The 23,688-nt window shown below is 48.4% G+C and overlaps 10 protein-coding genes across 10 annotated transcripts, besides 21 other annotated features; all 10 read right to left on the reverse strand.

The window, feature by feature from the left end:
• Positions 1–3,662, reverse strand: Tc00.1047053511751.14 (hypothetical protein, conserved; the record flags this gene model as incomplete). Its single annotated transcript, XM_813422.1, has 1 exon — positions 1–3,662. A coding segment is annotated over one exon (3,662 nt), but the record flags the coding sequence as incomplete, so codon positions are not given.
• Positions 1–23,688: part of a sequence feature (heterozygous, Esmeraldo-like haplotype) that runs on past the window's edge.
• Positions 3,691–3,715: a microsatellite.
• Positions 3,935–4,004: a sequence feature (A-rich).
• On the reverse strand, positions 4,251–4,538 carry Tc00.1047053511751.22 (hypothetical protein, conserved; the record flags this gene model as incomplete). The annotated part of the gene is made up of 1 exon (XM_813423.1): positions 4,251–4,538. The coding sequence occupies one exon, from the start codon at positions 4,536–4,538 to the stop codon at positions 4,251–4,253; it is 288 nt and encodes a 95-aa protein (XP_818516.1).
• Positions 4,603–4,647: a sequence feature (A-rich).
• On the reverse strand, positions 4,862–6,283 carry Tc00.1047053511751.30 (queuine tRNA-ribosyltransferase, putative; the record flags this gene model as incomplete). Its single annotated transcript, XM_813398.1, has 1 exon — positions 4,862–6,283. The coding sequence occupies one exon, from the start codon at positions 6,281–6,283 to the stop codon at positions 4,862–4,864; it is 1,422 nt and encodes a 473-aa protein (XP_818491.1).
• Positions 5,706–5,752: a microsatellite.
• Positions 6,380–6,516: a sequence feature (A-rich).
• Positions 7,128–7,153: a microsatellite.
• Positions 7,231–8,139, reverse strand: Tc00.1047053511751.40 (DNA-J protein, putative; the record flags this gene model as incomplete). Its single annotated transcript, XM_813399.1, has 1 exon — positions 7,231–8,139. One exon carries the CDS (start codon positions 8,137–8,139, stop codon positions 7,231–7,233), a length of 909 nt encoding a protein of 302 aa, XP_818492.1.
• Positions 8,251–8,321: a sequence feature (GA-rich).
• Positions 8,385–8,442: a sequence feature (A-rich).
• Tc00.1047053511751.50 (protein kinase, putative) lies at positions 8,596–9,915 on the reverse strand (the record flags this gene model as incomplete). The annotated part of the gene is made up of 1 exon (XM_813400.1): positions 8,596–9,915. The coding sequence occupies one exon, from the start codon at positions 9,913–9,915 to the stop codon at positions 8,596–8,598; it is 1,320 nt and encodes a 439-aa protein (XP_818493.1).
• Positions 10,026–10,064: a microsatellite.
• Positions 10,517–11,896, reverse strand: Tc00.1047053511751.60 (hypothetical protein, conserved; the record flags this gene model as incomplete). Its single annotated transcript, XM_813401.1, has 1 exon — positions 10,517–11,896. One exon carries the CDS (start codon positions 11,894–11,896, stop codon positions 10,517–10,519), a length of 1,380 nt encoding a protein of 459 aa, XP_818494.1.
• Positions 12,023–12,089: a sequence feature (A-rich).
• Positions 12,267–12,319: a sequence feature (GA-rich).
• Positions 12,470–12,515: a microsatellite.
• Positions 12,597–12,653: a sequence feature (A-rich).
• Positions 12,665–17,542, reverse strand: Tc00.1047053511751.70 (hypothetical protein, conserved; the record flags this gene model as incomplete). Its single annotated transcript, XM_813402.1, has 1 exon — positions 12,665–17,542. The coding sequence occupies one exon, from the start codon at positions 17,540–17,542 to the stop codon at positions 12,665–12,667; it is 4,878 nt and encodes a 1,625-aa protein (XP_818495.1).
• Positions 17,705–17,730: a microsatellite.
• Tc00.1047053511751.80 (uncharacterized protein) lies at positions 18,148–19,971 on the reverse strand (the record flags this gene model as incomplete). Its single annotated transcript, XM_813403.1, has 1 exon — positions 18,148–19,971. One exon carries the CDS (start codon positions 19,969–19,971, stop codon positions 18,148–18,150), a length of 1,824 nt encoding a protein of 607 aa, XP_818496.1.
• Positions 20,024–20,082: a sequence feature (A-rich).
• Positions 20,168–20,198: a microsatellite.
• On the reverse strand, positions 20,246–20,743 carry Tc00.1047053511751.90 (uncharacterized protein; the record flags this gene model as incomplete). The annotated part of the gene is made up of 1 exon (XM_813404.1): positions 20,246–20,743. One exon carries the CDS (start codon positions 20,741–20,743, stop codon positions 20,246–20,248), a length of 498 nt encoding a protein of 165 aa, XP_818497.1.
• Positions 21,592–21,695: a sequence feature (A-rich).
• Positions 21,879–21,902: a microsatellite.
• On the reverse strand, positions 22,473–23,474 carry Tc00.1047053511751.110 (hypothetical protein, conserved; the record flags this gene model as incomplete). The annotated part of the gene is made up of 1 exon (XM_813405.1): positions 22,473–23,474. The coding sequence occupies one exon, from the start codon at positions 23,472–23,474 to the stop codon at positions 22,473–22,475; it is 1,002 nt and encodes a 333-aa protein (XP_818498.1).
• Positions 23,518–23,543: a sequence feature (AT_rich).
• Positions 23,606–23,682: a sequence feature (A-rich).

Consider the following 23,688-nt stretch of genomic DNA (forward strand, 5'->3'; position numbering starts at 1 on the left):
ACCACACCCTTCATGGGCCTCACCACTATCGATCCAGGTTGTTTGAGTGCGATAGTGTTCACAGTAAATGAACGGGCAACGCGAGAAGGACTGAAGATGGAGATGGTCTTATTCGCCCTTTCCAAGTAATGCATCACACCAAAATCAAGACTTGTGGATTCAAACCGTACGGTGACATCACTCCAACCAATGAGACTCACATTGTAACTTGGTCCCCCTTTTAAAGTACATGTTGCCGTGGCATCATGTCGACCTCGGGTGCCGTAAAAAACAGCCTCAACAACACGTTTTCCTCCTGGAGGAATTACCCCCCGAAAGGGAACAAAGTCAAAACGCTTCTGATCTCGCTGTGGCTGCTCCGAAGGGACCTCGCTGCGGTACTCGATACTCCAATAAAATTCAGCCGGAACAACAGGTGACAAGTTTGTAAGAGTAAGCTCTGAGCGTCCCTCCGTATTTGTAAGAATAGAGCCGAATTTTACTTGCCGGTCCTCTGGTTCAATGCGGATGGATGGGAATGCAATATTGGCCAACAAGCTCACATACTCACTGAAGGGATGATTGGCGAATGCAACCAATATCCTACCCTTCGCCGTGTGAGCGACATTGTCGTGACGGTAGCAGGCGTCACAGTTGACGGCAACAATTTGCGTTTCACCGCTCATAAGAGTGAAGGATTTTGGGCTGACCAACGTGAATGGAGAAGCTGCCTCACCTGATTTCTCCACGCGTTTGAGTGTCACATCCAGAGATTGAGTTGTTGTGTTCTTCATGGTAAACGTCTTCATTATGACCGCATTTCCCGTTTCACCCTCTGCGCCGTAGACGTAATCAAAGACAATCCGTTTCTTGCTGTAGGCAATGACAGGCAAAACAAAGTTCCCAGTGACACATGTGGTGAATATCAGTCGGAACTCCTTCTTATCCTTCAAAAGAAATTCTTCCGTGAAAACCCCGGCCTCATCTACCAAGCCTTGGACAGTGAAGGTGCAGCTGTTTCCGGCGCCAATCACAACAGTCTCAGGAACGATGCGGAACACAGGAGATAAACCGCCCGCCCTTGCACGAGCGCCACTCCACAACACCTCAACATCCCGCCTCCCTTCATTACGTAAGAGAATGTTTTTCTCCGCCATCGTCGAAGTAAAAACGTCACCAAAATCAATTTTCTCAATGGGGCCGATGGGAACCAAAGCATATCCCTTACCGTTTGCGGTAACAGAAACAAACAGCGGATCTTCTTCAGCGTGCCTCACAATTATTTGAATCTGCTCTGAAAAAAGCCGCGCATCGTCAAGACGTGCCGTCACCTTGACAGTTGTGCTCCTGTGTGGAGGAATTTCCCCCTTTGACGGTTCAATGCAAAAAGCAGTGGAGACGCTGTTGCGTTTGCTCGTCTCCGGAAAATTGGCAAAAAAGAAGGCGGGAATGGGGCTTGTATTCGTCAGCACAAACTCTCGCTCTGAAGGCTCCAGCAACACCAATGTACCGAATGCAAGCGACTTGGGTTCCGCCGTCACCACAGGGCCACGTGCTGTTGCCGTCAATAAGACAGGCAGCGGCGGCTCATTGGATCCCAGCACGCGTACGTACAAAGTCATTTGTAATCCACCGACTGCCAATGGGGTCAGTTTCACCGGCACTTGAGACCGGCTATGAGGTTCAATCACCTTTGGGGCCTGTGACCCCTCTGGTGAGTCAATGACAACTATGGCATTTGCCGCCCGAACGCCTTCCTCATTGAGTAAAACCAAATTGTACTTTCCAAGCAGTGCGGTCTTGTTAACAACCTCCAGATTCATGACGTACTCGTGGCCAACAAAACATGTGCCGTATTGCAGCCTTTCCGTGGAAAGACAAAGTGTTGGTACAAGACATGCCGCTTTGATGGGAATTGAATCCACCCCATCGCCAACCCCCTCCACATCCACCAGTAACATCGTCTCGCAGTTCCCTACTATGTCGGAGACAAGACTCACGTGTATTTCTTCTTGTTGCTTTGGTAAAATAATTCCCTCAGATGGAGATACAGTAATGAGCCCGTGTAACAAACTGGATTCGGGGACGCGAAGTCGAAATGTAATCGGCACCTGCCCCACATTTACCATCTGCGTTACACGGGAGTGTAGACAGTTGTATGAAACGTTACCAAAGTCCAACTCCTCCACCTCAAACCGAAGCGCGGGTCCTGTGACACTTCCTCGAATGCGTATTGTCAATTCATCCAGAGACCCATGCAAATGAATGTGAAATGTCTCAGAAATAAGACCCACAAGATCTGTCTGAAGTTGAATAAAAAGTGTCTCTTGCGTCCCGGGCGCCAATACGCCTTCGGAAGGCTGAAAGATAAATTTTCGTCCCATAAGTGTATTTTGTGGAAGAACGGCATAGCGTGCCTCTATACATCCCTTGTTTATAATATCCACTTGGTACTCATGCACCGCACCGACAAAGACTTCGCCAATGTCAAGACGGGTGTACTCAAGTTCGCATTGTGGACCAATGCCCGTTCCTTTCACCTGAAGGGGGAGTCGCTGTCGCCTGCCACCAATGTCAAGATACGCGGTGGCAATATAGTCCATGGCAAGTTGTGGATTAAACGTGACAATAAACTCTTGGCTGCCCTTTGCGTAGATTGTACCGCTCACAGGTTCCAGGGTGAATACATCATCATCAAACACACGCCCCCCTCCCGCAAGTGTTTCACGGCGCTCTTCTATCAGACGTCTTCGAGTTGCTTCATTTTTTGAGCTCGTCAAGACGGCATGCGTGACAGCCTCCGTCTGCCCCAGAAGATTCTGCTCCATAGCGCGCCTTTCTTCTGCAAAGCTGCGATCGGATTTCCATGAAAAACAAACCGTGTATCCACTGTCATTCCGCACACGCACCAATGCCTGGCTCTCCAGCGTCACAAAGGTGACTGGAAACTCTAATGTGTTCTGCTCCAACACCACTTCCACCTCTACCGCATTTCCAACGACAGGCAATTTCTGAACCACATCTCCCTCCGGGCCAAGAAGGAAACAAATGGTTGATTCGTACTGTTGAAGCCTCGTTGGTGCAAATCCAACACTTACGGGAAACACCCCTCCATTTGGAGACAAAACACCAGAGGACGGGGTTACGGTAAATGGCAAAGACGCCTCTGCACGCCACTGGCATTCTAGCTTTCCCGTATTACGGATAAAAAGGCTGGTTGTGCCAGTACTTTTTACAGGACACGGTGCCACTGTAAAAGACTCCGGCAACGTCAGTTGACCACGGCTCGCTATTGCATGCAAAGGGACTGTAAATTCCTCCCTCTCCGTCGTAACAACGAGATCGCAGCTGTAGTTGCGGCTCTCTTCGGGTGTGAAAAGCACTTTATACGTGACAGTGAGACCAGGCGCAACCTTCACACTCGTCACATTGCGCCGCGGGGGCCTCAGCTTCAACACTCGACTTTGCGGTTGCCTCACCCGTACGAACTGCGTCTCTTTCGTCATATTTTTTAAATGCAGCGGTGACTCGTACGTCTTGTGTGGCTCGAATTCACGAAAACATATTTCCTGCGGGTTGACCTCAAAAGTTAAAATTTTTGGAAGGCGACCGTGTGCCGCAATGACGGTGGAGCCTTCGCCGTCGCCCTCAACGCCCGAAGCTGCAGTTTGAGAGGGATACATGCCGTCAGTATCCCCACTTTTTCTTCCTTCTCCCTTTCTCTCTCTCTCTCTCTGTCCGTACGTAAAAATATAAATAAATCTCTTCTCCCCACGCTCTGGCGGTACGGGACGCTCCAGTTCCGTGTGCGACGCAAATGACCGACCTCGTCCCCGCCAGTCCCCTACTCCTTTTCTCGTGGTTTGCCACGCAGCGGGAATGACGACCAGAGCGTGTGCAATCCCTAAGCACTTGGTATGAAAACACGGCGCGACAAGACACAGTGGAACAACAGAAAGAAAAGAAGAAACAGGAAAAAAAGAAGACATTAAAAAATAAAAAAGAAAAAAAGAAAAAAGGAACGATGTGAAGGTGCTGCGGCTGTTCCGTCCAAGCAAAAGACACCGAGTTTCGTTCATTGATTCATCCATACATGGATCCATACAATTCGATTACATTCTAGCCGTGGAGAGTACCAACACTACCACCAGAGGCATACAACAAAGCCCACACATCCCAAATGTACGCCACCACACCCTCGTTGTGTTCGCTCCGTTGCGTCCTCTTTCTCTCTGAGTCTCACTTACATTCACATGCGTCCCGTTTCATTTTCACTCGTCATCCTCATCCTTTCTGGTGTCAGCCGCAGGGCAATCGCTCTTCTTCACAAGTATCAATACACCGTCCTCCCCAACCTGTGCGCTCTTTAGTGTGATGGTTTCTTCCAGCAATAACTTCCCGTTGTAGTTTATCGCGTAGGCGTCCATATCTACTTGACCCAATTCCGGGACCTTCCGTCTGAAGTACCGCAACGTCTCGCGAATACTCAGCTGTGGGTCTACCGGTAGGCAAAAGCGCCCCATGTAACACTGCAAAGAAAGTTGTAAAACCTCAGTCATCTCCCTCACTCTCTCGCTATATCCCTTTGCAATTTGTTCACCTTCCTTTGTCTCCCCAGTGCGTAAAAAAAAAAAAAAAAGTAAAAAGGAAATGCAAAAAGAAAAAAAACAGCAGACATCTATTGAGTTATATTAGATGTAAAAAACCACTAGCAATTTAAATGCGCACACTGCACACAGCAGGCGGCACATTCATAAAGAAACACATATATGTGTCGGTGTGTATGTGTCTTTTCAAATTCTCTCATTGTGGCGTGTCTTTTTTCATTCTTTTTTTCTATCGTTGTTTCGTATGACTTCCCGTCGAGACAAATGTCGTCGTGCTACAAAAGCTCAATGCCCACGGAGTCCAGTGCATCCACCGCCCACTGAGGGTAGTTTCGCTTGGGGTAATAAGACACAAAGAAATTTTGCACGTACTCCGTGAAGCTTCCATCCTCGATAGCCGCTCTTGCCCTGCGGGTGAGGTTTATGAGATACGCCAGATTGTGGTAGGAAAGAAGGGTAGAACCAAGAGATTCCTTCGTTGCGATAAGGTGTAGGTACGCACGGGTGAAAGAATTGCAGGTCCTGCAGTTGCAAGCGGGATCCAGAGGTCTCATGTCGTTCGCAAACGCCTTCTTTGTGAGTTGAATCTTCCCCGTGGATGTTAACGCGGAGCCAAAACGCGCCGTACGGCAAGCGTACACGCAATCAAACATGTCTACTCCGAGTGCGATACACACAATAATATCCTCTGGATACCCCACACCCATGCAGTACCGTGGTTTATCGTATGGCAGCCCCTTGCAGCACTGGGCAACGACTCGCCAGAAGTCGTCCTTTGCCTCCCCACCACTTAAACCCCCTATGGCATATCCCTTACATGCGGTCCTTTTGACCATTTCCGCAATACACTCTGCCCGTAGCGTAGCATCCAGACCACCCTGCACAATGCCAAATATACCTTGTTTATCTGGATTCATGTTGGCAGAAAGACATCGGTCCAACCAACGCACAGTACGCTTAGAGGCTTCTTCCACACGAGGCCCAGTTGTGAGAACATGCACAACATCATCCAATTGCATCATGATATCACCTCCAATGGCATTTTGAATACGAATGCTATCCTCTGGCCGCAACATCAGTGTGTACTCCATGCATTCTTCCGTCCTATTAAAAGCCACATTGTTATTGTTGTCACCGCTGTTATTAGTATTGTTATTATTGTTGTTTTGAACCATTTGTACGCCCCCGCCATTACCACCGTGAGTGGACTGAAAGCGCACACCCTCCTCGGTAATTTTGGCAAGCCGCAGCAAACTCACCATCTGAAATCCGCCGCTGTCGGTAAGAATATTCCGTCGCCATCCCTGTAAGAAATGAATCCCATCCATGTTGTTTCGTATCCGCAAGGGCTGCGATTCATGCGCCTCATTCCCTTTTGCAGCGCTCTCCTGGAGATTCTTCAGCCTTGTTATCTCGTTAAGAACGTCCTCCCCGGGCCGCAGTCCCAAGTGATACGTGTTTCCGAGAATAATCTCCACATCGAGTTCCTCCAGCTGCTCCACCGTCACGCCTTTTAGCGCGGCTTGTGTCGCAACAGGCATAAAGATGGGTGTGCGCAGTGGGCCATGCGGGAGGTGAAACAAACCGCTACGGGCCTGTTGCCTCCGTGCATGGTGGCAATGATCCCCGTCGTGGTCATGCCGTGTCCTCGGGCCCCTGTTTGTCTCGAAGCAAAAGAGTGTTGTGTCCACGGTCATTGGCAGGTAAAGTGGGTGGAGGCAAAACACAATTCGCCTTGCCTGCCTGCCCCCGCCCCTAACCGTATAACTCGGCCAGATGAACATGAAGGGCAGAAATAAACAAAAAGAAAAAAAAAAAAAAGAACAGAAGTAGAGAGAACAAAAAAAAAAAAAAAAAGGAAAGGAAGAAAGAAAGAAAAAAAAAAAAAGAAAATCGCAAAGAAATAAAAAGAAAAAAAGTAAAAAAAAAATGTGACAAATTCCCAGAAGTCATTCCACGTGGTCCCATCCAACATACACACAAGAGAAAAAGAATCAATGTGTGAAGGAAGTCAAACATCATCCACACTCCTTTCTTCTCACCACAACGCCCCTTTTTTTTTTTTTTCTGTGTGTGTGTGTGTGTGTTTGTCGATGCGCATGCAGGTGGTAGATGGCGTCATTCCCATTATAAATAGCAGCAGCAACGTCATTGTACACAACAAGAACAGAAGGGAAAAAAAAAGCACACGAGGTTTGGCCCAGCAGTACCATTCCAATATCACTGCCCCTCTCCCCAAGTGGAAAGGCTGCGGCACATTTTCTCATCCAAAGCAGAGACGTGTACACATATATAAAGGAAGGCTTGATGAAAAGGAAGGGGAAGCTCTCATCCAGCGCACTTCATGCGGCAGTCCGCAACTCACATGCAAATTTGTGTTGTTAATTCTTCTATACTTTACATTTTCCTCATACAAATAGACACACAGAGACACAATCCCTCTTTTTTGTTGTTGTTGTTGTTTTCTGTTAGTACCATATGAACGGGTTGAAGCGCTCCCACGCCCCGTGCATTCTCCCACCGTTCGTAACTTTCAACCTTTTATTATTATTATTATTATTATTATTTCTTCTTCCAACAGCGCCCCACAACAATTCCTCACGCCTGATTTCTAAAATCCAACACACTCACTTTGAAATCAGGATCATTTCCCAAACGCGTGTCGTCTCGCGTGTCTGACCCATGCAGGCTCCTCCCCCCCTACGGCAACGCCACCTGCCTCCAGCCAGTTCCTGAAGTTCTGCCGCTCATCCTCCATATCGGCCTCAATTTTCTCTATCAAGCGCACGCGCTGTTTTTCCTCCTTCTCCGCAAGCGCCGCCATGCTTTCCCAGTAATAACGCTCCCGCTCCCGCCGCATAATATCTCGCCGCAGTCTCTCTGCGTCCGAGAGCCGGCCAGGCCGGCCCTTCTTCATCGCCTCCCCATGAGTCACTGGAGCGCTTTTTCCAGCGTCATCATGCTGCTTTCCCGCCACTTTTCGGTCAGTTCCTGAATTGGCGGTATCAGCAGAACGAGAAGGCAAGGATGAGGAGGCGAACCTCCCACGTGCAAGCATAAAGTTGGCACGCACCACAACTTTTATACCACCCATCCCAAAACTTCCCATCTGACACAATTTGGATGCATGTGTTTGGTCGTCCTGACGCCAGTACAAAAAGTTGTCACCTGCAAGACCGATGAAGCAGCCCAACTTGTTATTCCAGCTGATTATATCGCCATGTTTAAACGAGCATTTCAAGCAATCCGGAGCTGTTTCAAATGCGTAGTACTCATCGTCCGCCAATTTGTAGTGTACTGGTAGACGAATATTATCAAGCGGGGGAGGTCGCTTAAACCCACGCAGATTACTCATTTTCTTCGCCAACTCCGCGTCGTAGAGAGCACGCTTCTTTTCATTACTCAGCACTTCATACGCGGTTTGTAAAGACTGAAAGAGCTCGACAGACCCATCGGGTTTATCGGGATGCACTCGCACAGCCGCGGAGCGAAATGCCTTACGTATTTCTTCTTGTGTCGCCCGACGCTTGACTCCAAGCGTGCGGTAATGCATACGGATGCCACGATGCCTCACGTATTCCTAAAATTTACGTAACCTTAAAACCCCACCCCCACACCTCCGCCCCCTTTGCTGGTGAAGGCAAACTGTTGGCGCACGCTATCGAAGAAGGCAAAGAAAGAGAGGGAGAGAGAGAAAAAGAAAGACAACAAAAATGGGGGCAGAAAAGAAAAAAATTTCAAAATGGGATCCCAATACACACACACAAACAGAGAAAAAGACGGATACACAAGGGGGGGAAAAAAAAAAAAGCAAAATGACAAAAAAGATATAAAAGGAAATAACAAAAAAAAAAAACTTTAGAAATAAAACTTCAAGAAAAAAGTAAGCACCTACTGAACAAAAATGTTGACTCATCCTAGAAACACAGAAAAGCTCATTTAACAGAGTAGTTGTAGCCATTTTTAGTTTTTCTTTTTGTTTGTTTGTTTTTCACCTCCAAAATTCGTTTCAAATATCATGTCTGCCGTTAACGTCGGACAAAATGTGTGGAAAACAATCAAGACATGTTGGCAACGTTGCAATCTCACCATCGTCATCATCATTCTCGCCACTCTCCTCATCGAACTCAACATTGTCCACATAAAACGAACGCATTCCCATTGCAGCTGGCTGTGCCACCGTCTCCTGCATGCAGGCCTCCACTTTCTTATTCCACAACCGTCGGGCCTCCTCCATACCCGACTCAACCGCGGGACCGCAGAGAAAGGGGTGACGAAGGGCCTCCGAGTCGGTGATGCGTTTCTTCGGGTTGGTCTCAAGCATGCGTTTAAGCAGGTCTAGGCCTTCTGCGGAAACAATTCTTTCGGGAAACTTCCGTTCAATGGTCGATTCTGTGCGCACGGCGTATGTAACAGCCCCCTCGCCGCTGCAAACCGATGGATCATCCGATGGAGTGCCAAGAAGTTTCCAAATGTCAGAGAGCATCCCCAGCTCGCTGCAGCTGTGAAAAAGATGCTGCTGCAAAAGTAATTCTGCAAACACAACCCCGGCTGCCCACATGTCCACCGCCGCCGTGTAGGACCGCTCACCCAGCAGGCACTCAGGAGCTTGGTAAATCACGGTCGTCCGAAGAGATATGGGTGTGTATTCCCCGGATCTCGCATCAGACATCTTCTCCACCGGCTCATGCATAAATCGAGCGCTTCCAAAGTCTGCAAGACGTACGCGTCCATCTTCCCCAACAAGCAAGTTGCCCAACTTCACATCTCGATGAATAATATGGCACTCTTCATGAAGAAACTGAAGTATTTTTAAAATCCCCCGCATAAGATATTGAATAACATTCATCTTGGCAAGAATGGGGCATCGAGTAGGAGTCTCTGGGAAGAGACCAGCAGCGCTATACGCCCTTTTTCTACTATAAAAAACCATCCGCGATAAATTAAACGCACACCTCTCCAAAATGAGACTCAACTCTTGAAATGGGGCCTCTACAATCCTTTCCAAACGGATAACCCCAAAAAGAGGCTCGGGACCAAGTGTCTTTGACCTCTCAGTAATGTAGGTGAGTAGCGTAGCCTCCCGAAGCGACCCCTCAGAAACGCCTCGAACACCAAATTCACTACGCTGGGTGAAAAGTCGTTTTACCACAAAGACGTTTCCGTCGGCATCCTCACCCAGATACACCGCGCCCTGCGCACCACGCTGCAGCAGGCACTTCTGACGCAGTCCACACCCTTTCAACGAAAGCGTTGGCGGTACGTTGTCGGCATCATCGCAGAAGCTGCCCCAATCCCCCTCGTAGACAGACCACGCCGGTGAGCTCATATAAGGGACACGCCTCTTTCCAACTATGGCAAGTTTGCTTCCACAAAAATGAATGAGCAAACACACAACAAAGGCAAAACAAACAAAAATAAATCAGCGTAAAATAAATCAAAAAAAAAAAAAAAAAAAAAGAAAAAAAAAAAAGAAAAGAGAGAGCTCTCATCGGTGTCATCCACGTCACCTAAAGAAGTATAAAGAAGCCCTCCCTTCTCCCCTCCCATTTCCAGTAGGAATCGGGCTCCATGCAGTGACGCGTTTGCTGCGTCTCCAACACTTAGTTTCTTCGCTCATCCCTGTCGTTATCGTGCGACTCAAACGCTCCACCCATACACGTTCCTTCGGTTTCTTTTTTTTTTTTTTTTCCCGTTCTGTAATTTCATGCATCGCCCTGCTTTGACGCAAGTTGTACAAGGCATAACCATAAGAAATGGTTAAATCCGCACACAGAAATGCAAAAAAAAAAAAAAACTGAAAAACTGAAAAACTGAAAAAACGCGTGGTGATTGAAGGAGTGTACAGAGCCAGAGAAGGTGGGTTAAAGACGAAGTCTTTTTTAGTTCTAAATGGGAAAAAAAAAGGAAATACAAGAAACAAATTCTGCCTATTCATGCTGAAAGTGCTGGTTCGCCCGGAACTCCTGATATAGCGTAAACATAACATGCAAAGAGTCAACAAGAGAGTTGTACGTGGGGATGTCAAGAATGCAGCAAAGTGTGCGCACGTACTGGTCGAGGTCCATGTCGATTGTTGGCGGTGGGAACTGAATATCCGAGTTAAGAAACTCTTCAAACACAGGCGGCCAAACCTGTAGCAAGGATTCTATCTCCGGCATGGGCATTTGGTAGTTGGTCGTGGGCAAGGGTTTCTTGTAGTGCACTTTTTTGACGTCCGCAATCCAGCGGTCAATGACCTCTGGCCGATTGGCAGCATCTTCAAAGGAGTCCACCACCTCTGCCAAGCCACCACTTGAGTGAATATTTGTTGCACGAAGTTCTAACAAGACGACTGCAGGGTTAGACTGCGACACGGAGGGTTCATCCAAGACAAAAAGACCCAAGCCATCGGGTCGTCCATCTGGTCGGGATATCTTGCAGAAGGGATCAAGATCTCCAATGGATGGGACGTAGTCGGGAATAAATGGACGCAATTTTGCCGGCAGATCCGGGATAACCGGCTGGTAATCAAGAATACATTTAAAGAGCTCTTGCATTTCCCGGCTGGCGGTACTGTTTATTTTGGCATAATCCTGTGGCTTGTACTCAAGGTTTGGGATTACATTGGTCTTTAGATGAGCCTCCGTATCAATGGCCTCAGGCCGCTGGTTGGTGTAACCGCGGGATTGACTCTCGACCTCCTCGGCTTCCTCATCTGCACTACTCCCCTCATCAGTGGGTGCCATCGCACCCATTTTCTCACCAGTCTGCTTTCGCGGTGTACCGACAGAACTACCACGAGTAGACAAGGGGATTGCTTCATCATGAGGAGCATTCCGCAAAAGTAAGCCACCTGCTTCTCCCTGACCTTTCCCTCGAGGCGTGGGAATATTGAGTGCGTCTTCTACTCTTACCATTTCATCATTCGGGTTGTTACGAAGCTTTCGAATATCCATATCAGAGGGAATCTTTAAGGACTCTTGAGGAATTTGAGCCTGAAGCAGGGATTGACTCCCCAAGCTGGTTTCGGGCTTATTACCTTCCCTCATTCCCCTTGGTGACTCTGGCCGGCTCTTGTACAACATCTTTGAGCCCGTCACGTTATCGGGAGGGGTCTGAACGTGTCGTGCTCCTTCCACAACGTATTTCTCGTCATTTGGGTTGTTTACCAGCACGGCCTCTTTCGGCCCGGTCGTTCCCGCCCCCAAACCCTTCGCAGAGCCCTCCACGCTGCTCTCTTCTTCAGATTCACTTGTTGTTTCAAGTTCTTCTTCCTCCTCCTCCTCTGTGATTTCCTCATCGTCGTCAATGGCACGTCTCGGTGGCATTTTGATCGTTTAGGGCTTCCGATGGTTTTGTTGTTTTTGTTATTACTTCGCTTCGCTTCGCTCTGGGGATGATGCAAGCGTGGCCTCTCCAAGAGAACTCTATTCCTAATTCTGGCGTGTGCATGTAAATAGAAAGAAAAAAGGGAAAAAAAGGACAAACCGAAGCAAGAACAAAAAAAAAAAAAAAAAACAAGTGGCGCAGCACCAGCCGCAGCAGCCAAAAAGAAATAATAATAATTGGGGAGGGGGAACAAAAGCCGAAGAGGACTCGAATGCCCTCTCTCCTCCAACAACTGCACGGGCTCCGCGGAAAAGAACATAATACCGGTCAATAAAAAATCCAGCACATGGAGTAAGATTTAGAACCAGCAGGAAGAAAGAAACAAGGAAAAAGGAAAAGAAAAAAGGGAAAGAAAAAGGCAATCTCCCCCTCATTCTCCTTGTAGTTTTGTTTTTGCCTCCGTTTCTCCAACCATTCACCCAAACTCAACTCCTCACCCTTTTTTTTTTTTTCCTTTATTTTTATGGATTTCCTCAGCAGTGCGTAACAACGCATCCTTTTTTTTTCACCTCGTTTTTGTTGTTGTTGTTTATTTGTTGTTTGTTTTTGTTTTTGTTTGTTTCTTATGGCCTCCCCTGCATTTTGGTGCCCGCCCCTGCCAACAACTGGCACCACAACTACAGGCAGACACACGCAGCCAAAAAGAAGAAGAAAAAAAAAAAAGAAAAGAGAAAGGGCGAGAGAAAAAAGAAAAAAGAGCACGAAATCTACGGTATCGGCCGAAGAACATCGGGAAGTGAAAACCCCGGGGGTTTTGTGGGATCGTCCTGCAGCTGTCGGTCCAACTTTCGCTTAATGTAGGAACGGAACGCCTCGGAGCATCGGCGAAACTGCTGTTCAAACTCTGGACTCTTGGGGTGCTGCTTCAAGAAGGCATACAACTCCTCGATGCCCTGCTTGGACGTCAAGTGATTGCGAATGCGAGAAAAAATGCTGGCCATGGATTTCTCCTCCATGGCGACAAGCGCAACTCCCCGTGGGCCAAGCGGTGCCTCGGATGGCGTGACTGGAACATTCGGATCCACGTAAACATTTTGGCCGCGCCGGGTGCGAGCGGGGTGCGATGGTGACGCATCTCGCTGTTTCTGTTGTTGTTGCTGCGGGTGGCTCTGCAATTGCATATTAGCATCCACCGCCTTCTTTTCTTCGTTCTCGCTGATCGCTCGCGCCGCGCGCTCTTGATTCTCTAAACAGGCCCGGATGAAATGCGTCACGAGGTCTTGTGTTCCCACCAGTCGATTAGAAACGTCAAGAAGCGGTAGCCCACATCTTCTAGAAAAGTCTTGCAAAATTGTTTTCACGGTTCGTATGGAAAGATCGTCCAGATTTCGAAAGGCACTGGGGGGATGTTGTAACAAATACTCATGGCAGCACAGGACCACATTGTCCGGCGAAACGGCGTCAAAATCGAGTCTCATAAGGCACTTCACAGTAACCTGGATGTATTTCAGGTCAACCTTCTTACCACTCTCTGTGTATATGGCGGAGTACCTCGTCATACGTGACATTAAAGCACTGAACACGTCATTCCCAGGGCATCCCTCTAACAGCTTAAGCGTCATATTGTTGAGCGCTTTAATGACTTCTTCCTGCAGCGAGAATGTCTCAGACAAAAGACAGTCAAAGATCATGCCCAGTATCCTAAAAAGTAAACTACTATGACACCACTGGGTGTAACGGGGTCTCTCAAATATGGCCTTTAGGCATCGGATGAGACCGAGAGCCAAACCTAGATCAAAAAATCTAATATTTTCATAAAGACGCTCCACCATGACTTGAATTATCTCGGGAGTTCCACAGTCCCCATCATTTTTAACCCGTTCCAAGAATTCTACACATGTACTGGCTGCCGTTGACGCAGAGGCAGATCGCAACCCCACCATGATCTCCTGCATAGATAGAAGCTCTTCACGACGTACCTGGGGATGTGTACTCTGTGCCACCGATGCCGATGGTTGTACAAGCGACGGTGCAAAGGGTTGCAAGGCCTCTTTGCTCATAGATGTCCGCTGTGACGCCGTGCAGGATGCCGGCGCCCCCTGCGACATCTGAGAAAAGTCAACACTCTTATGACTGATACTCAGGTTCCTGCTCGCGGCCCGCGGAGATCTCGGTGAACGGGGCGTGTGAGAAGCAGGCGCCTGAGCTGAAATCATGGATGCCAACGTGGACGTTCGACGAACTTCTTCTTCATTCGCAGTCCGGAGAAAAATCTGAACCTGTCGTTCAATAGGCGCCATCACACTTTGTTGCTCCGCCGGGCGAAGACTCTGCACGGCCTTCAAAACCGCCTCATCTCCGACTAATGAAAGAAATTTGCCGATAACACCTTCAGCGGCCACGCGAACCTCAAGAATACGACTCATGCAAAGACGGACAACTGCAGGCACAAGAGAAATGACCAATTGCTTAGACACCACCGCCTCCGGCTCCTTCTGAAACCCCCGCTCAATAAGTCCTAATGCTGTTTGGTGAGCGGTATGTGATTCGGATGTGAGAGGTTTCTGCATACACTGCAGAACAAGGTCCAGACCCAGGCAATCCAAGGCGAGATACGCCACGTTTGTCGCCTCATCGCGAAGGCTCATCTTCTGGTCCCCCAGCATCCCTAATACTCCTTGGAGGATACTCTTCATTCCTGGACGACACGCCTCGGAGCCTGCCGACTCCACCACCAAAGAAATTGTCCGAAGCACGTCAATAACAAAATTTTTATTGACTTCCTCAAAACGACTGCGAAGCGACCGCAGCAATTCCGTTACCAGATTTGGTGTAATATTTTTGTTGGAAGCATACATCAATTCCTCTACTCTTTTCACAGCATCTAAACGCATTCGCCAATCCGTTGCACTTGTGATTTGTTTAATCAAAGGAGCTAATTGATGAGAAACATCTGCACGCATGGGGCTTTCTTCATTTTCGGTAATATGTTGTGTCTGATCATATCCCCTAGATAAAAAGCCCGTTCGGTTTTCTACGCGAGAGGGTGCTGTATTTACAACAGCACCGTGTTGTCCCGTTCCTTTTTCGGAAAGTCTGTTTTCTGTCTTCTGCATACGCGAGGGGGAAACGGGAGAAGATGCTCGATGCACGTCACACCCAGTTCCACGGTGGGGCATTTTGTTGCCGTTACTGTGAGAAACACCCTCCTCATATGCGGTGCGCAGTGCAGGAATGGTATTATTCATGTAATTATCAACAAGAGGACCGGTGTGTAGCCTCAGAGCCACCAGTAACGCTACACCGGAGGAACGCACTGCAGGGAATTGTTGCCCAAAGCAGTGGATCCTCACATAATCTATAATACCTTTTGCATCAACATGGGAAGCTGGAAATGTCTGCAGTAACTGTGTCATGTATTCATTACACTCCTGCATTAGTCTCGGTGTTTTAACAGATGTTACTTCTCCCATTAAATGACGTGTCACAAATGAAATGCCCTGAAATTTTGCGATCTGAGTCATTAAGTTACGAACACACGCCTTGTTTTTAGGTTCTGTAAGTCGACAAACACAACCGTTTATGATGGCATAACTTGCCCCAGCGCTCACCTCCGTTGCCCGCACCACAAGCTCCTGAATCACGCTGAGCAACCCTTGGAATACCTGAAATATGGATTCTCGCCAGCCTGGATCCACACGCAAGTACACAAGAACGGTATCTAGGTATTCTGTACACTCCTTTTTTGACCATCTCTCTACCATTTCTCGTATCTTCATGACTCCATTATAGCGGTTTCCCCATTCCTTGGATCGCAGCAACTGCGTCACTGTCGTATCCCCATTCATCAAACCTAACATCCGATTAGACGCCTCTTCCTTAGAGGGGAGTGTTGACTCCAAAGACACGGAGTCATCTATGGGATGTTGCCGCCGCAATTCAGGAGATGAGTGACGCGCCATGAGCGAAGAATGACGGTGTCCCCTCAGTGACGCACTAACATGGGAAGGCGAGTGCGTTTCACCAATGGAGAGGCTCCGTGAAACCGCAACGGAGGAGCCCTCGCGCCGCTCCACACGTAACGTTTTCTTCGCCGGAGAAATCGTAGGTGTACACTGTATATTTGAAGCACTGTTTATAGCTGTGGCAAGTTTGATACGTTGCTTTTCATCCAGTGAAGCGAGAAGTGACTGAAAATTGATTTCCCCCAGGAATGTAATTAACTTTGAAATCAGCATACAACTCGCTTCTCGAATCTCAACCTTTTCGTCATTCATCAAACGGCCAAGTATGACTTGTGCCCGGCTCAGCCGGCTAAAACAACTACGGTCCAGTTTCACTGTAAGTCGAAGAAGCCACTGTATCAACGCCAGTCTCTGATTCGGAACGCGGCTTTGTAAAGTAAGTTCAATCTCATCCTGGCACTGTTCCAGTGTAATGCATTTGTACCGCATAAGGATCTCAAGAGTTGTTGTGATGTGTTCGACGACACTCGTTTTCTTATCTTTCATTTTGTCAAATAGAGGATTCAGATAGGAGCGGGCATGCGGAGCAAAAGCGGCTCGCAAAGCCCTCGCTAATTCCTGAATACATTTAAATCCTAGCAGCATCAATGGGGCCTGAGGGTCTAAAAGTAATTCTCGTACCATGCCTGCAAGTTCATGGTAGTCATCCTTCACTCGTATCTTCGCTGCAGCAATGAGGGGAAAGAGATTGTCTTGCACCATTGCAACGCGGTCCTGCCACTTTGCGGTCTTGTCTAAAGCAACGCGGTAGAAATTTCGAGGAAGTCGTGATAAAACAGGCACTTCATCGTGTGACTCATACGCATCATCTGAGATGTCGTTTGTGTTGCCGTTGTGGCTCAATAAACTTGCCGTGAGCGCAGTGGGCTTGGTTGAAGCCGCAGGCAAAAGGCCACGAATACTCCGTCGTGGCGCTTCGCCCAAAATGACATCCTCAAACAATGTCTCCAGTTCCTGAATTTGAACATCACGAAGATCTGTAAGAAATCCTTTGATGCCTGCACCAATAAATCTATAACACTGACAACATAGCGATGAGGCCTCCTTGCGAACTTGAGCATTGGCGTCATTAAAAAGAGGCTGCATGGCCCTTAAGATGGCCTTTGTGGGCAATCCCGCCACACCGTATTCACCCACAATCTGCGCACACAACTGAGTGGCAGCCATACGGTTTTTTGGTGCCTTGTGTGCGAAGGCTGGTAGCAACACATCAAACACCTCGGCTTGTTTGGCAGCCCCAACAAGATCCGACACAAATTTGAAGCTCGCATGCACCGCCCGCGGTCTGCCGGTAATGCCCTTTTCAATCACAACTCTTAGCGGCTCCCCCACAAGTATTTTCAACTCCTCGTCATCGCAGACATTCACCAGCGCGCTAAGGGCCTCAAAAAGTACCTCCTGCGCCGCCGCATTGCTCTCACACATCAGTTTCCTCGGCTTCTCCAGTAGGTGGGCCTTGAGGCTCTTTGGGCTGTTCCGTATCTGTTCAAACCCCTCCTTCCGCGCCTTCCAGCTCTTGTGCGTCAAGAGCGCGTTAAGCGGCAGGTTGCTAAAGTCTTCTACCGACTGAGCAGCCGCACCGGGCACCATGGGCATGTCAACCTGCTCTTCGTGCCCCATTGACAATTTCTAACCGAATACCCCCCACCCACGTGGTGGGCAAGGAACAGTAAAACGACAACCCCACGCGCCAACACAGAAAAAAAAACACAGAAACGCCAAACCAAAAAAGTCGGTCAAACCGCCTTTTGGCCCCTTTTAAGTCTTACAATTTCCTTTTTTTCTCTCTCTCTCTCTCTCTCTCTCTCGCCTGGCTTGGTTTCCTTTTACGGTTTCCTACCTTCGCACCCCTCAGGTGCGTGCTGGCGTGGAAGGTGAGTCCAAGAAGAGAGAAGAGGGACACGGTGGGAAATAAATAAATACAATTAATTTTTGGTTTTGTTTTTTCTTTGTCGTCGTGCCTTCGGTTTTCAACGGCACCCACGCAGTTGGATGGCATAGAGAGAGAAAGACACCTTTACACACAATTCCCCCACCAACGAATATTTGGCAGACGAAAACTCACTAGTAAAACAAAAGTGGAGGCCCCAGTGAAAACAGTTTCACAAACAAAGACAATAAAAAGCCGGAGAATGCCCCCACCACCACAAAAACAACAACAATAACAACAATTGGAGGAGTGGTGCCATTTTTGTTTGTTCGTTTGATTGATTGAATAGTTCTTTTTAAATCATAACAACACTCGCACGAAACGCCTTTGATGATGGTTTCATTGGCGATTTTTTTAGAATTTCGATAAGCCTCGTCCATTGTTCTAGGGTCCCGTCTTGATCATTGAAGGAGACCTGCCCCTTTTTCTCCACTCCCTCGCGTTGAAATGAAATCAATGTATCGTGCAATGGCGACTGGGGAGAAGGCACAGAAGCATCACGTTCACAGTGTTTTGCAAGGGAGCAAATGAGAGGATCAGCTTCCAGTGCCTCATCTGATGTCCTTTGGGACAACTGCTGCCCCACCGCAAAGAGTCCCGTGGTTTCCTCTTGTTTTTCCTCCTTTTTCCGCTCCAATAAATGTTCAAGACGCCGCGTCAACTGCAGTATGAGCTCTTTCTGATGTGTAAGTTTTTTTAGTTTCTCTCGGCCCCTTCTGCGTCTCTCCCTCATTTTAGCTGATTCCACTTCGTTCCTCGCAGTCTGCAGGCCTTCCGTGACTGTCGCGGTTGGTGGCCTTTCTTCTTTATTTCTTTGCTTCTGCTGTGGTGAATGTGGCGAAGGCTGTCGCGGGCCGCGCTGTGTGAGAAGTTCCCGCAGTTGATGAATCTCATCCATGATCATGTCAAACTGCATCGATGGTGCCCTGGGCGACGTTGACGGCGGCATGGACTGCGACAACTCGACCCCATCCGTGTGCCCACAGGGAATGTCGTCGTACGCTGTACGGCGTCTCGGGTTCAGCAGCTCGTTGTACTCATCAGCCTCGCTCGTCGCTGGAATCGCGGCAACCTTCACGTGTGACGTGGGGACCTCCTTCCACCCCTTCGATGCCGCCTGCTTGTGCACATCCAGGCACCACATGGACGTCATGTTCGGTACAACAACAAGCTGCGACTCGTAAGCAAACGACAGCCTCCGCACCGCCGCGGGAAACCGCAAAGGAAATTCCATCAAATTCCACTTTCCCTCAATGATGTTATACACCCGCATGTCATCGAATGGAACTAAATTGCCGTGCTTGGCAACGGTCACCCCACCGAGAACATACATCCTGACACCGTCTATATGGGCGGCGTGAAATGCGCGAGGTGGTGTTGGGTATTGAACGGCAGGAGACACGACACGAAACTTCATTTGCTCCGTATCAAGAATGTAGAGTTTATCTGAGACCTCCGCTACCGGTGGGTCGTGCCGGTGATGTGGGCTGCCGTAGCGACTGATGACTACTGTTTCGTTTGCCGACACATCCATGCCGCCAAACACCAGTATATATCGTTCGTCATACACCGCAGCGGAGTGGCCCCAGAGCCTTAGTGCGGGGCCAAGCGCCACCACTGCCCGCCAAAAACGAGAGAGAATATCAAAAATGTAGACATCATAAAAACCGGCCTGGGTAAATTCATTCAGCCGTTCGTTCGTCAGCACACCTTCGTCCTTGCTCAATAGAGGCTTGCCACCCAGCAGAATCATGCTCTCGCCAACAACGCTGCAGGCGTGATGTGACCGATTCAGCGGGATAGCTCCAATTGTATCAATAAGACTCCAAGCCATGGTGTCCAGTGACAACTCGTAGTACGGCATCAACTTTGGCGGCTGCAAAAATGAGGCGTGCAGCGGCTCCCCGCCGCAGAGAAGTAAATTGCCGGCAAAACTCACCGCCGCATGATTTTTACGCGCGGCAGGGACACTACCGGTGCACGGTATCTCATGCCATGTGTGTGTCACCAGATGCAGCCGCCAAATAATTTCCGGCACTGCACCTCCAAAGGCATACACATCATCATCGCAAAGAGTGAATGAAACTCCATCACAAAAGGGTGGAACGGTTGGATCCATAAAACTGGATTCAAAGCCTCTTTATATCTGTTATTGTCTACACAATGAGCGTAAAGAAAACCAAAGAAAAAAAAAAAACGCACAAAAAAAAATCAAAGTAAGAGAAACAAATTCCTCCGTGTTGTTAGCACCGAGATGCAAACAGATCCATGGAAGTAATTAATCTATTCCATTTTATTCCCTTCTTTCCTTTTAGCTCTCTCTCTCTCCCTCTCTCTCTCTCTCTCCATCTATATCATTATAAACACTTTCGACAGGCTGTTAGCCACAACTCTCATGACTCGGTGGTGGTGGTGGTGGTATTTGAGGGATTGAAATGCTTGAGAAGCTTCTGCACATGCCCATCTGCATCAAAGTCGTCTACCACCGTGTTATTTGCGGGGCCAAAGTACGCATCTATTACCCGCTGAGCCTCATGTGATCTCTGCATTCCTGTGCTTTCCTCAGCCCCAATGTTTCTCCCGATGCTGCTCTCCGCCCCAACGGTGTTAGACGGAGGGTTTTTACTCCTCTCACTTGAAATAATGACGTCAGGCAATTGCCGTCTCCTGGCATTTAGGACTCGCTTCTGCAACGTCACAAGGAGAAGGATAAAGATAGAAACGATACACGGCAACCACCAGCGTACCACGCGTGACAAAGCATTCCTAAAGAAAACATTCACATTTTTGGTGCCAATTCCCGTTTTTAAAACACCCTGAGTGTAGTCAAGGGCCAACAAGAGAGCAGCCACCATTTCGTCGCGCACGCTTTGAGTGACGGAGAGGCTCATTTTCACATGCTCCTCCCCAGACGCTTTTTCGTATTGTGTTTGCTTGCTTTGTGAGAACCCTTGGATCCCTCCCTTGCTTCCTTATACACACGCAGAGGACAAGCAAACAGTAGAAGTGGAGGAGCTGTAAAACAACAAAAACAACAATGACAATTGGGGAAGAAACCGAGGTGCACATTCCTCGCAAGAGTTCCTCCACGCGAGAAGAGGGAGCATACAGAAAAAAAAACACACAAACACACACTTGTAACAGATCATTGTATCGAGTTCTATGGCTTTGACATTCATGCCACTACACCCCAAAGAGCGCATGTACGTGCAAAATTCCACACCGTCTCTCACTCTCCATCCCTTCGCACTGTCGATAGCGTCCCCATCGACACCACAACATATATATATATAATAAAGAGACAAGAAAAAAAAGTAGGGCTTTTTTTGGCTATGAGAACAACGTTTGGCGCGGAGAAATGCTGCAGCGACAACACTTTTTTTGTTTGTTTGTTTATTAGTTTCAGTTCACATCCGCTGTAGCCGTCCACCCTGACCAAAAGCAAAAGAAATCCAGCGTCGTATCTCTCCCCTCCCCCTCTCAGACGATAACTTTGCTTCCGCGTCTCCACCCAAATCGGTGTGGCAAACCATTCAAGTGCGACTACGGGTTTGGCACCCGCACACCGACGCCAGCAACGTCTGCCCGCCCTTCGCTTCCAGCCGCCTCGTCCCCCCTTTCAAAAGACACTGAGCAGCCGCCTCCTCTCGCAGTTCACAGGAGGAACGACGACGTGCCACACCGCATCGCCGAGCACCAAAAGGAAAAATAAACGGACATCATCTCAAAGGCATCAATGAAAAGAATCAGGAAAAAAAGGGAAAAAACACAACAAAAACATCAAAAAGAAAAGATATATAATAAAAAAAAAAAGAGAGACAGGAAAACAAAGGGAAGAAACAAGCATGCGGCACCTCGGCATCTACCTTACATTTTACTCCACCACAGCAGCAGGAGGGCGAATAGACATCAAATAAATCCCATTCATTACTGCAGAAAACTCCCGCCTTCATCGCCCTCCTCCCCTCGGAGTCGCATGCCTCGTGCTTCAAAGCCCACAGCGCATTCGCATCCAGGAATAATTCCTTTATTTTTTTTTTTTTTTTTTTTGGATAGAAGAAAAGAGATAAAAAAAAAAAAAAGAAGAAGTTTTCTGTCACAAACAACACACAGAGAACTGCGCCTCTAACGACTAATTCCCCCTCAACGCCGCCTCCCTCCATTTCACCGGAACGAAGAAGTGGACTGAGCACGCAGCGGATAAATTTCAAAAAGACAAGAAAAGGGAAATCCGTCCCATGAAGTCAGACCGCGGGTGCCGAGTACTTCTCCCAGAGGCAAACCCAACGCTGCAGAACAACACCGCGCGCTGTCCGTAACGGGAAACAAATGATGGCCGCCTCCCACCTCAGGCACACTCGCAGTCAACAAAACATAAAATAAAGTGCACTCTTTTTTTCTCTCTCTTTTCGCGCTTTTTTCTTATTTTTTTTCGTATGTGTGCGACAACTTCTCTTACATAAAAATTGTAAACGGCGTTATTAGAAAGAAGATATCTGTTTGCCTGTGTGTTTGATGAGGGAGGAAAAGGTAAAGGAGATTTCCTCTTTAAGTCAATGCGAGCTCATCACGGCGCATGACAGGGCAGCAAAAACGCTATTGTATTATTGGGGAACTCGCTCATCGTACCAGTGCGGAAAGCTCCCGAAGCCTCATTCGGGTTTCTCCTACAGCTCGTTGGGCGGCAATAAATTCCCTCTCAAGTGCAATCTTCTTCGCCCTCTCGGAGCCGGAGCGAATCCTTGTCGACTCCATCTTCTGCAACCGCTTTTCAATCTCGTCCCTCGTTTGACATTCCCGCAGCAGTCGCTTCTCTAATTCCTTAACAACGACATCGTTCTCCTCATCCATCACTTGAGTGGGGTACGGCGTGACCTTTGAGCACGGCTTCGGGGTCCGCCCTCCCAATCCTGTTTTCATGCTGGTTGCGGTCTCCGTTCGCCAAGATGCAGCGGCCTCCTCTGCAACCCGCCATTTCTGCTTCTCGCCCGAGCGATTATTACGCTCCGACTCTAAAAGTGACTTCGGTGAGTGTAAATCACTCCCACTCACTAATGATGATGGCGTCCCCTGTTCTGTATAATGGTTCTCCCGCTGTTGCTGAAGTAGATTGGGGCGGATCCGAGAAGAAGTTGTCTCACACCCATCCGTCTGCTGCGGGGTCCTGTTATACGCAGCCCTCAGCTCACGTGTGCGTCGCTCCAGTGAGTTCAGCTCCTCCTCTAAACACCCAACTTTTTCTTCTAGTAACGCGTTCTTCTCAACCTCCCGCTTGTACGCCATTGTCGAGCAATCCTTTTCCAACAAGAGGGATCGCAGCTGCGCCTCCAGCCTTGTCAGCTTCATCTGCAGCTCGTTGTTCTCCACGCTGAGGCGGTCAATCTCGTTCCGCTGCGTCTCAATGTGGGCCTCGTAGGTGCTTCGAAGCGTGCTGTTGGCTCGAAGTGCTTCGCTCAACTGCGTCTGGAAACGGAGGGCCGAGGAAATAGAGAAGAAATCCCTTTCCCTGCAGCTCTCCGTCCCCGTGTTCGAGGCTGTCATTGAGGGGAACTGCACGCTGGCGTAGCAAACGTCATCCACTGCCGGGTCATGGCGGAACGGGTTGTTGTAAAACTCCTCCATCGTCCACACGTACTCGCTAAAAGGTCACGCACGCACAGACCTCAAAAAAAAAAATAATAATAAATAAAACAAGGGAAAAAAGCTTGAAACATTCACGTGAGCACTTCTGTTGTTGATTGTCAGTGTGGTAGAAAACAATAAGAACGGCCATAAAAGAAAAAAAAAAAAAAGCAAAATACGCAGCAAAAACACAACAAAAATAAAAAAATTATGT

This window comes from Trypanosoma cruzi, genomic scaffold (genome assembly GCF_000209065.1).
Source record: "Trypanosoma cruzi strain CL Brener 1047053517161 genomic scaffold, whole genome shotgun sequence".
NCBI classification, from domain to species: Eukaryota; Euglenozoa; class Kinetoplastea; order Trypanosomatida; family Trypanosomatidae; genus Trypanosoma; species Trypanosoma cruzi.